Genomic DNA, 13,209 nt, shown 5'->3' with positions numbered 1-13,209 from the left:
GGAGGGCCCAGGAGCGGCAGGGCCCCTGCCCGAGACACCGCAGGAACCTGAAGGAAACAGACCGGATAAACAGTTCTCTGCACCCAAATCCCGTGGGAGGGAGAGCTAAACATTCAGAGAGGCAGACAAGCCTGGGAAACCAGAAGAGACTGCTCTCTGCACACGCATCTCGGACGCCAGAGGAAAAAACCAAAGGCCATCTGGAACCCTGGTGCACTGAAGCTCCCAGAAGGGGCGGCACAGGTCTTCCTGGTTGCTGCCACCGCAGAGAGCCCATGGGCGGAACCCCGCGAGCAAACTTGAGCCTCGGGACCACAGGTAAGACCAACTTGTATGCTGCAAGAAACCTGCCTGGTGAACTCAAGACACAGGCCCACAGGAACAGCTGAAGACCTGTAGAGAGGAAAAACTACACGCACGAAAGCAGAACACTCTGTCCCCATAACTGGCTGAAAGAAAACAGTAAAACAGGTCTACAGCACTCCTGACACACAGGCTTATAGGGACAGTCTAGCCACTGTCAGAAATAGCAGAACAAAGTAACACTAGAGATAATCTGATGGCGAGAGGCAAGCGCAGGAACCCAAGCAACAGAAACCAAGACTACATGGCATCATCGGAGCCAAATTCTCCCACCAAAACAAACATGGAATGTCCAAACACACCAGAAAAGCAAGATCTACTTTCAAAATAATATTTGATCATGATGCTGGAGGACTTCAAGAAAGACGTAAAGAACTCCCTTAGAGAAACACAGGAAAACATGAATAAACAAGTAGAAGTCTACAGAGAGGAATTGCAAAAATGCCTGAAAGAATTCCAGGAAAACATAAATAAACAAGTAGAAGCCCATAGAGAGGAGTCACAAAAATCCCTGAAAGAATTCCAGGAAAACACAATCAAACAGTTGAAGGAATTAAAAATGGAAATAGAAGCAATCAAGAAAGAACACATGGAAACAACCGTGGATATAGAAAACCAAAAGAAGAGACAAGGAGCTGTAGATACAAGCTTCACCAACAGAATACAAGAGATGGAAGAGAGAATCTCAGGAGCAGAAGATTCATAGAAATCATTGACTCAACTGTCAAAGATAATGTAAAGCGGAAAAAGCTACTGGTCCAAAACATACAGGAATTCCAGGACTCAATGAGAAGATCAAACCTAAGGATAATAGGTATAGAAGAGAGTGAAGACTCCCAGCTCAAAGGACCAGTAAATATCTTCAACAAAATCATAGAAGAAAACTTCCCTAACCTAAAAAAAGAGATACCCATAGACATAAAAGAAGCCTACAGAACTCCAAATAGATTGGACCAGAAAAGAAACACCTCCCGTCACATAATAGTCAAAACACCAAACGCACAAAATAAAGAAAGAATATTAAAAGCAGTAAGGGAAAAAGGTCAAGTAACATATAAAGGCAGACCTATCAGAATCACACCAGACTTCTCGCCAGAAACTATGAAGGCCAGAAGATCCTGGACTGATGTTATACAGACCCTAAGAGAACACAAATGCCAGCCAAGGTTACTGTATCCTGCAAAACTCTCAATTAACATAGATGGAGAAACCAAGATATTCCATGACAAAAACAAATTTACACAATATCTTTCTACAAATCCAGCACTACAAAGGATAATAAAAGGTAAAGCCCAACATAAGGAGGCAAGCTATACCCTAGAAGAAGCAAGAAACTAATCGTCTTGGCAACAAAACAAAGAGAATGAAAGCACACAAACATAACCTCACATCCAAATATGAATATAACGGGAAGCAATAATCACTATTCCTTAATATCTCTCGACATCAATGGCCTCAACTCCCCAATAAAAAGACATAGATTAACAAACTGGATACGCAACGAGGACCCTGCATTCTGCTGCCTACAGGAAACACACCTCAGAGACAAAGACAGACATTACCTCAGAGTGAAAGGCTGGAAAACAATTTTCCAAGCAAATGGTCAGAAGAAGCAAGCTGGAGTAGCCATTCTAATATCAAATAAAATCAATTTTCAACTAAAAGTCATCAAAAAAGATAAGGAAGGACACTTCATATTCATCAAAGGAAAAATCCACCAAGATGAACTCTCAATCCTAAATATCTATGCCCCAAATACAAGGGCACCTACATATGTAAAAGAAACCTTACTAAAGCTCAAAACACACATTGCACCTCACAAAATAATAGTGGGAGATTTCAACACCCCACTCTCTTCAATGGACAGATCATGGAAACAGAAATTAAACAGAGATGTAGACAGACTAAGAGAAGTCATGAGCCAAATGGACTTAATGGATATTTATAGAACATTCTATCCTAAAGCAAAAGGATATACCTTCTTCTCAGCTCCTCATGGTACTTTCTCCAAAATTGACCATATAATTGGTCAAAAAACGGGCCTCAACAGGTACAGAAAGATAGAAATAATCCCATGCGTGCTATCGGACCACCATGGCCTAAAACTGGTCTTCAATAACAATCAAGGAAGAATGCCCACATATACTTGGAAATTGAACAATGCTCTACCCAATGATAACCTGGTCAAGGAAGAAATAAAGAAAGAAATTAAAAACATTTTAGAATTTAATGAAAATGAAGGTACAACATACCCAAACTTATGGGACACAATGAAAGCTGTGCTAAGAGGAAAGCTCATAGCACTGAGTGCCTGCAGACAGAAACAAGAAAGAGCATATGTCAGCAGCTTGACAGCACACCTAAAAGCTCTAGAACAAAAAGAAGCAAATACACCCAGGAGGAGTAGAAGGCAGGAAATAATCAAACTCAGAGCTGAAATCAACCAAGTAGAAACAAAAAGGACCATAGAAAGAATCAACAGAACCAAAAGTTGGTTCTTTGAGAAAATCAACAAGATAGATAAACCCTTAGCCAGACTAACAAGAGGACACAGAGAGTGCGTCCACATTAACAAAATCAGAAATGAAAAGGGAGACATAACAACAGATTCAGAGGAAATTCAAAAAATCATCAGATCTTACTATAAAAGCCTATATTCAACAAAACTTGAAAATCTGCAGGAAATGGACAATTTCCTAGACAGATACCAGGTACTGAAGTTAAATCAGGAACAGATAAACCAGTTAAACAAACCCATAACTCCTAAGGAAATAGAAGCAGTCATTAAAGGTCTCCCAACCAAAAAGAGCCCAGGTCCAGACGGGTTTAGTGCAGAATTCTATCAAACCTTCATAGAAGACCTCATACCAATATTGTCCAAACTATTCCACAAAATTGAAACAGATGGATCACTACCGAATACCTTCTACGAAGCCACAATTACTCTTATACCTAAACCACACAAAGACCCAACAAAGAAAGAGAACTTCAGACCAATTTCCCTTATGAATATCGACGCAAAAATAATCAACAAAATTCTGGCAAACCAAATCCAAGAGCACATCAAAACAATCATCCACCATGACCAAGTAGGCTTCATCCCAGGCATGCAGGGATGGTTTAATATACGGAAAACCATCAACGTGATCCATTATATAAACAAACTGAAAGAACAAAACCACATGATCATTTCATTAGATGCTGAGAAACCATTTGACAAAATTCAACAGCCCTTCATGACTAAAGTCCTGGAAAGAATAGGAATTCAAGGCCCATACCTGAACACAGTAAAAGCCATATACAGCAAACCAGTTGCTAACATTAAACTAAATGGAGAGAAACTTGAAGCAACCCCAATAAAATCAGGGACTAGACAAGGCTGCCCACTCTCTCCCTACTTATTCAATATAGTTCTTGAAGTTCTAGCCAGAGCAATCAGACAACAAAAGGAGGTCAAGGGGATACAGATCAGAAAAGAAGAAGTCAAAATATCACTATTTGCAGATGATATGATAGTATATTTAAGTGATCCCAAAAGTTCCACCAGAGAACTACTAAAGCTGATAAACAACTTCAGCAAAGTGGCTGGGTATAAACCTAACTCAAATAAATCGGTTGCCTTCCTCTATACAAAAGAGAAACAAGCCGAGAAAGAAATTAGGGAAACGACACCCTTCATAATAGACCCAAATAATATAAAGTACCTCCTTGTTACTTTAACAAAGCAAGTAAAAGATCTGTACAATAAGAACTTCAAGACACTGAAGAAGACCTCAGAAGATGGAAAGATCTCCCATGCTCATGGATTGGCAGGATTAATATAGTAAAAATGGCCACTTTACCAAAAGCGATCTACAGATTCAATGCAATCCCCATCAAAATACCAATTAAATTCTTCAAAGAGTTAGACAGAACAATTTGCAAATTCATCTGGAATAACAAAAAACCCAGGATAGCTAAAGTATCCTCAACAATAAAAGGACTTCAGGGGGAATCACTATCCCTGAACTCAAGCAGTATTACAGAGCAATAGTGATAAAAACTGCATGGTATTGGTACAGAGACAGAGAGATAGAGCAATGGAATAGAATTGAAGACCCAGAAATGAACCCACACACCTATGGTCACTTGATTTTTGACAAAGGAGCCAAAACCATCAAATGGAAAAAAGATAGCATTTTCAGCAAATGGTGCTGGTTCAACTGGAGGTCAACATTTAGAAGAATGCAGATCGATCCATGCTTATCACCCTGTACAAAGCTTAAGTCCAAGTGGATCAAGGACCTCCACATCAAACCAGACACACTCAAACTAACAGAAGAAAAACTAGGGAAGCATCTGGAACACATGGGCACTGGAAAAAATTTCCTAAACAAAACACCAATGGCTTACGCTCTAAGATCAAGAATCGACAAATGGGATCTCATAAAACTGCAAAGCTTCTGTAAGGCAAAGGACACTGTGGTTAGGACAAAACGGCAACCAACAGATTGGGAAAAGATATTTACCAATCCTACAACAGATAGAGGCCTTATATCCAAAATATACAAAGAACTCAAGAAGTTAGACCGCAGGGAGACAAATAACCCTATTAAAAAATGGGGTTCAGAGCTAAACAAAGAATTCACAGCTGAGGAATGCCGAATGGCTGAGAAACACCTAAAGAAATGTTCAACATCTCTAGTCATAAGGGAAATGCAAATCAAAACAACCCTGAGATTTCACCTCACACCAGTGAGAATGGCTAAGATCAAAAACTCAGGGGACAACAGATGCTGGCGAGGATGTGGAGAAAGAGGAACACTCCTCCAATGTTGGTGGGATTGCAGACTGGTACAACCATTCTGGAAATCAGTCTGGAGGATCCTCAGAAAATTGGACATTGAACTGCCTGAGGATCCAGCTATACCTCTCTTGGGCATATACCCAAAAGATGCCCCAACATATAAAAAAGACACGTGCTCCACTATGTTCATTGCAGCCTTATTTATAATAGCCAGAAGCTGGAAAGAACCCAGATGCCCTTCAACAGAGGAATGGATACAGAAAATGTGGTACATCTACACAATGGAATATTACTCAGCTATCAAAAACAACGACTTTATGAAATTCATAGGCAAATGGAACTAGAAAATATCCTGAGTGAAGTAACCCAATCACAAAAACAAACAAACAAAAAACAACAACAAAATACACATGGTATGCAGTCACTGATAAGTGGATATTAGCCCAAAAGCTCAAATTACCGAAGATACAATCCACAGACCACATGAAGCTCAAAAAGAAGGACGACCAAAGTGTGGATACTTCAGGCCTTCTTCAAAGGGGGAATAAAATATTCATAGTAGGAGATATGGAGACAAAGTTTGGATCAGAGACTGAAGGAATGGCCATTCAGAGTCTGCACCAACTGGGGATCCAGCCAATATACATATAGCTACCAAACCCAGACACTATTGGTGAAACCAAGAAGTACATGCTGACAGGAGCTTGATATAGCTGTCTCCTGAGAGGCTCTGCCAAAGCATGACAAATATGGAGGTGGACCCTCGCAGCCAACCATTGAACTGAGAACAGGGTCCCCATTGGAGGAGTTAGAGAAAAGACTGAAAGAGCTTGCAACTCCATAAGAACAATACCAACCAACAAGAGCTCCCAGGGACTAAACCACCATCCAAAGAGTACACATGGACAGACCCATGCCTCAGTTCCATATGTAGCAGAGGATGGCCTTGTTGGGCACCAATGGGAGAAGAAGCCCTTTGTTCTGCCAAGGCTGGACGTAGGGGAATGTCAGGGCATGGAGGCAGGAAGAGGAGGTGGTTGGGGAGGGAGAACATCATTATAGAAGAAGGGGGAGGGGAATGAGATAGTGGGCTTATGGACAGAAACCAGGAAAGAGAATAACATTTGAAATGTAAACATAAATGTTAAATCCAGTATCATATGTAAATCTCCTGTTTCTAATTCCTATTTCTCTTGACTAGCCATAACATTTTACTGCTTTTTCATATTTACATCTTAACATGCATAAAAGAATTTTTATGGAAGAATGCTGGATAGTCTTTGATAATCCTCTACAGTATTTTTTAATGCTTTTAACTTTTATTTTATGTGCATGAATGTTTTACCTGCAAATATATTTGCGTACTATTTGTGTGCTTCATGTTCCCATGAGGCCAGAAGAGAGGATCAGATTCCCTCCAACTGAAGTTACATGGAGTTATAATTTGTTACGTGGGGGCTACAAATCCAACCCAGGTCTCCTGTAAGAGAAACCAGTGTTCCTAACTGGCAGCCATCACGATCATTCACTATGTTATATTTTTAAAATATCTTCATCAACGAAGTTTTAGATTATCTAATCTTGGATTTTTTTGTTTACTTATGTGTTATTCATGTATGTTGGTGTGCCTGTATGTGCATGCCTCTGTATGTGCATGTGTTTGTGTATTGGAATATATGTGTGTACGCATATGAAGGCTAAAAACCACCTCTTGTATTGTTCCTCAGGAGTTTCCCACCTCCAACCCCTTTAATGCCAGGTCTGTCACTGACCTGAGACCAGCCACATAGACCAGGCTGGATGGCCTGTGAGCCCCAGGGATCATCCTGCTTTTGCCTTTCCAGTGGACTACCACGCAGGGACTCAACTGAGGTCCTTACCAAGATATTTCCCCATTGCTAGAATCTTTAACAGAAATTAGTTCTCAGAAATCAGTAGAGAAGCAGTTCTGAACCTCTGGGCAGCGATCCCTTTGGGGTTGGCAAATCAGATGTCCTGCATATCAAATATTTACATTACAATTCACAATAGCAAAATTACAATGAAATAATTTTATAGTTGAGGGTTATCACAACATGAGGACAGCATTAGAAAGGTTGAGAAATGTGCTAAGAGGAAAACACATAGGTCTGAGTGCCTGCAGAAAGAAACAGGAAAGAGCATATGTCACCAGCTTGACAGCACACCTAAAAGCTCTAGAACAAAAAGAAGCAAATACACCCAGGAGGAGTAGAAGGCAGGAAATAATCAAACTCAGAGTTGAAATCAACCAAGTAGAAACAAAAAGGACCATAGAAAGAATCAAGAGAACCAAAAGCTGGTTCTTTGAGATAATCAACAAGATAGATAAACCCTTAGCCAGACTAACGAGAGGACACAGAGTGTGTCCAAATTAACAAAATCAGAAATGAAAAGGGAGACATAACTACAGATTCAGAGGAAATTCAAAAAATCATCAGATCTTACTATAAAAGCCTATATTCAACAAAACTTGAAAATCTGCAGGAAATGGACAATTTCCTAGACAGATACCAGGTACTGAAGTTAAATCAGGAACAGATAAACCAGTTAAACAAACCCATAACTCCTAAGGAAATAGAAGCAGTCACTAAAGGTCTCCCAACCAAAAAGAGCCCAGGTCCAGACGGGTTTAGTGCAGAATTTTATCAGACCTTCATAGAAGACCTCATACCAATACTATCCAAACTATTCCACAAAATTGAAACAGATGGAGCACTACTGAATTCCTTCTAAGAAGCCACAATTACTCTTATGCCTAAACCACACAAAGACCCAACAAAGAAAGAGAACTTCAGACCAATTTCCCTTATGAATATCGATGCAAAAATACTCAATAAAATTCTGGCAAACCGAATCCAAGAGCACATCAAAACAATCATCCACCATGATCAAGTAGGCTTCATCCCAGGCATGCAGGGATGGGTTAATATACGGAAAACCATCAACGTGATCCATTATATAAACAAACTGAAAGAACAAAACCACATGATCATTTCATTAGATGCTGAGAAAGCATTTGACAAAATTCAACACCCCTTCATGATTAAAGTCCTGGAAAGAATAGGAATTCAAGGGCCATACCTAAACATAGTAAAAGCCATATACAGCAAACCAGTTGCTAACATTAAACTAAATGGAGAGAAACTTGAAGCAATCCCACTAAAATCAGGGACTAGACAAGACTGCCCACTCTCTCCCTAGTTATTCACTATAGTTCTTGAAGTTCTAGCCAGAGCAATCAGACAACAAAAGGAGGTCAAGGGGATACAGATCGGAAAAGAAGAAGTCAAAATATCACTATTTGCAGATGATATGATAGTATATTTAAGTGATCCCAAAAGTTCCACCAGAGAACTACTAAAGCTGATAGACAACTTCAGCAAAGTGGCTGGGTATAAAATTAACTCAAATAAATCAGTAGCCTTCCTCTACACAAAAGAGAAACAAGCCGAGAAAGAAATTAGGGAAACGATACCCTTCATAATAGACCCAAATAATATAAAGTACCTCGGTGTGACTTTAACCAAGCAAGTAAAAGATCTGTACAATAAGAACTTCAAGACTCTGAAGAAGGAAATTGAAGACCTCAGAAGATGGAAAGATCTCCCATGCTCATGGATTGGCAGGATTAATATAGTAAAAATGGCCATTTTACCAAAAGCGATCTACAGATTCAATGCAATCCCCATCAAAATACCAATCCATTTCTTCAAAGAATTAGACAGAACAGTTTGCAAATTCATCTGGAGTAACAAAAAACCCAGGATAGCTAAAGCTATCCTCAACAATAAAAGGACTTCAGGGGGAATCACTATCCCTGAACTCAAGCAGTATTACAGAGCAATAGTGATAAAAACTGCATGGTATTGGTACAGAGACAGACAGATAGACCAATGGAACAGAATTAAAGACCCAGAAATGAACCCACACACCTATGGTCACTTGATTTTTGACAAAGGAGCCAAAACCATCAAATGGAAAAAAGATAGCATTTTCAGCAAATGGTGCTGGTTCAACTGGAGGGCAACATGTAGAAGAATGCAGATCGATCCATCCTTATCACCCTGTACAAAGCTTAAGTCCAAGTGGATCAAGGACCTCTACATCAAACCAGATACACTCAAACTAATAGAAGAAAAACTAGGGCAGCATCTCGAATACATGGGCACTAGAGAAAATTTCCTGAACAAAACAGCAATGGCTTATGCTCTAAGATCAAGAATCAACAAATGGGATCTCATAAAACTGCAAAGCTTCTGTAAGGCAAAGGACACTGTGGTTAGGACAAAACGGCAACCAACAGATTGGGAAAAGATATTTACCAATCCTACAACAGATAGAGGCCTTATATCCAAAATATACAAAGAACTCAAGAAGTTAGACTGCAGGGAGACAAATAACCCTATTAAAAAATGGTGTCCAGAACTAAACAAAGAATTCACAGCTGAGGAATGCCGAATGGCTGAGAAACACCTAAAGAAATGTTCAACATCTTTAGTCATAAGGGAAATGCAAATCAAAACAACCCTGAGATTTCACCTCACACCAGTGAGAATGGCTAAGATCAAAAACTCAGGTGACAGCAAATGCTGGCGAGGATGTGGAGAAAGAGGAACACTCCTCCATTGTTGGTGGGATTGCAGACTGATACAACCATTCTGGAAATCAGTCTGAAGGTTCCTCAGAAAATTGAACATTACACTAACCTGAGGACCCAGCTATACCTCTCTTGGGCATATACCCAAAAGATGCTCCAACATATAACAAAGACACATGCTCCACTATGTTCGTAGCAGCCTTATTTATAATAGCCAGAAGCTGGAAAGAACCCAGATGCCCTTCAACAGAGGAATGGATACAGAAAATGTGGTACATCTACACAATGGAATATTATTCAGCTATCAAAAACAATGACTTTATGAAATTCATAGGCAAATGGTTGGAACTAGAAAATATCATCCTGAGTGAGGTAACCCAATCACAGAAAAACACACATGGTATGCACTCATTGATAAGTGGCTATTAGCCCAAATGCTTGAATTACCCTAGATGCCTAGAACAAATGAAACTCAAGACGGATGATCAAAATGTGAATGCTTCACTCCTTCTTTAAAAGGGGAACAAGAATACCCTTGGCAGGAAATTGAGAGGCAAAGATTAAAACAGAGACAGAAGGAACACCCATTCAGAGCCTGCCCCACATGTGGCCCATACATATACAGCCACCCAATTAGACAAGATGGATGAAGCAAAGAAGTGCAGGCAGACAGGAGCCGGATGTAGATCTCTCCTGAGAGACACAGCCAGAATACAGCAAATACAGAGGCGAATGCCAGCAGCAAACCACTGAACTGAGAACAGGACCCCCATTGAAGGAATCAGAGAAAGAATTGGAAGAGCTTGAAGGGGCTCGAGACCCCATATGAACAACAATGCCAAGCAACCAGAGCTTCCAGGGACTAAGCCACTACCTAAAGACTATACATGGACTGACCCTGGACTCTGACCTCATAGGTAGCAATGAATATCCTAGTAAGAGCACCAGTGGAAGGGGAAGCCCTGGGTCCTGCTAAGACTGAACGTGATTGTTGGGGGGAGGGCGGCAATGGGGGGAGGATGGGGAGGGGAACACCCATAAAGAAGGGAAGGGGGGCTGGGGATTTAGCTCAGTGGTAGAGCGCTTACCTAGGAAGCGCAAGGCCCTGGGTTCGGTCCCCAGCTCCGAAAATAAGAACCAAAAAAAAGGGGGGAGGGTAGGGGTTGGGGGATGTTGGCCCGTAAACCGGGAAAGGGAATAACACTCGAAATGTAAATAAGAAATACTCAAGTTAAAAATAATAATAATAAATAAATCCAATAAAAGAAAAAAACAAAAATAGAAAGAAAGGTTGAGAAACACTGTTAGAATGACTTGTCAGGTTATAGGCAGGGAATTTTCTACCCTCATACTAAATATTTTACCACAATTATCATTTTATAAAATCAATACACTCTCCTAAACAAATTTCTCTTGTTCTGGATCTGCACCTATATCAAGTCAGTAAAATAATTCTTTATGTTCTATCCAAATGCTAATGTCTATCAAAGTATATAGTACGTAGATGAGGAAAATCTGTTTATTGAGTGAACTCACAAATGAACATAGTAGTAGTTGACACAAATGGCTTATTCATGCTAATACAGTATATGACATTCAAACTTTGTGCAAGGAAAAGTATTACATTACTGTATGGCTTGAGGGCTCCATGGCTTAGTTAAGAAGAGCCATCTGTAAGATAGACAGGATGATGCACACCTAAGTTCTAACTACTCAAAAGGCTGGGGTGGAAGGATTCCGAGGGTGTAGTCAGCCTGTACAACACTAAGACTTTTTGTAAAACAGGATGATCTCTTACCAGCTCTTCTCAGACCTGCATGGTGCGTCAGCGACACAGATGATGACCTCTGCTTTGGAATTGTCATAAGATTTGAACTAAAAGGCCCATTTAGGTGGCATCCATGACTAAAAAAAAGAAAAAGGAAAAATTTTTAGATCATAAAAATTCCCTTCCTTTCTATTTTCTCTTAGCAAATCCATTAGCAAATTAGTACTTCTACACTCCAACATAGGACTTCTGTGTCAGACCTAGACGAGATCCAGTAAAGCTTTTCTATTAAAAGGGCAAAATAATATATGCTTTATATGACTTTCCTGTTCGTAATTTCTCAATGTTGCCACAGTAGCTAGGAAGCCTGTGAATACTCTAAACTGGTATAAGTGAGTTTCCTCATGGCGCTTTTCACAAAACACGATGGATCAGGTTCAGCCCAGCAGGCGTAGTTCATTTATCATTCTGAAGGTAAATTATCACCTGGAAGGCTTCTATAAACAGATTCTGGTTCCATCTCCAGTTTCCAATTTGATAAGTCTTGGAATAGGCCAGGTTAATATGGTTTTCTAACAAGGTTTCAGATGATGCAGGTTTGCTGATCCAAAGTTCTCACTGAAAACCACTGGCCTAAGATAAAGCTTTTCTTATTTTCTGTTCTCCTTCCTCAGAAAAACTATCATTAACCTAGGTGTTTTATAGAATTGAAATATTTACTGTAGGTTCTAGGGCTTTCACTACCCGTATTTAATCACATAAATACATAATATGTAAAATATATAATATCTGTTGCAAAGTATATGAAACACATGGTTGTTATATCTTCTTTAATTTATATATTTACTGGCCTACTCTCTTCTGTGGATTGTCTCCAGATGTGACCTCAAACATATACTGTCACTCAAAATTCAATGATTTAGTGTCATATTAGACACAGTCCAAATGTTTGATATCCACAGGTCGCTAAAGGCCACAACCTCGACAGTGAGGTATAAAATACCTGTCTGCAGGCATGGATCCAGAGACTTGTATTAGAAAAGTGTGGCGGTCGTTGCTGTTTTACATATTCTTGGCTGTCTCAGTTATGGTTTCTATTGCTGTGATTGAATGCCATGAGCAAAAGCAACTTGGAGAGGAAAGGGTTGATTTATATCAGCTTATAATTATTAGGTCATACTCCATCACTGATGGAAGTCATAGAAGGAACTCAAGGCAGGAGCCTGGAGGCAGAGGCCTTGAAGGATCAGGGCTCAATGCCTGCCCTGCAGGATTTTGCCAACTTATTGTCCCCAGAACCAATCAGGCCAGGGGTGGCACAGTCCACCGTGATCTGGGCCCTCACACATTAATCAGTAATCAAGAAAATGCCCACGAGCTTTGCCTAAGATGCCTGATGGAACTGAGGTTCCTCTCCCAAGATGACCCCAGCTTGTGTCAAAATTATATAAAACTAGACAATACATTATGGTGTCCCAACTATGTATAAAGAACATTTGGAAATTTATTATGGAGAAACTCCAGCTTCTGTATTCTAGAAAAATTATATTTCACATTTAATATATATATTTAAAGGAGACATATATCATAAAACTGATTACTTTTTTGGCCAATTTTCTAAATCTTTGATGAAAAATATGAGTCTATCTGAATATGTTAACTGAGTCCAGAGAG

The 13,209-nt window shown here is 39.8% G+C and overlaps 1 protein-coding gene across 8 annotated transcripts in view; it reads right to left on the bottom strand.

Annotated features, from left to right (window-relative positions):
- Pde3b (phosphodiesterase 3B) overlaps nt 1-13,209 on the bottom strand; it is a 155,514-nt gene that overhangs the window by 49,827 nt on the left and 92,478 nt on the right. For all 8 annotated transcript variants that reach the window (XR_015620795.1, XM_087551579.1, NM_017229.2 and 5 more), the window contains 1 exon segment: nt 11,566-11,672. Coding sequence is in view for 7 of the 8 variants with exons in the window: in XM_087551579.1 (XP_087407705.1) it covers nt 11,566-11,672 (107 nt within the window). In the remaining variant the exon portion in view is untranslated.

This window comes from Rattus norvegicus, chromosome 1 (assembly GCF_021556685.1).
Source record: "Rattus norvegicus strain SHRSP/BbbUtx chromosome 1, alternate assembly SHRSP_T2T, whole genome shotgun sequence".
Taxonomy (NCBI): Eukaryota; Metazoa; Chordata; class Mammalia; order Rodentia; family Muridae; genus Rattus; species Rattus norvegicus.
The sequence above is the reverse complement of the archived record's forward strand: the minus strand, read 5'-3'. Positions and strand labels throughout refer to the sequence as shown.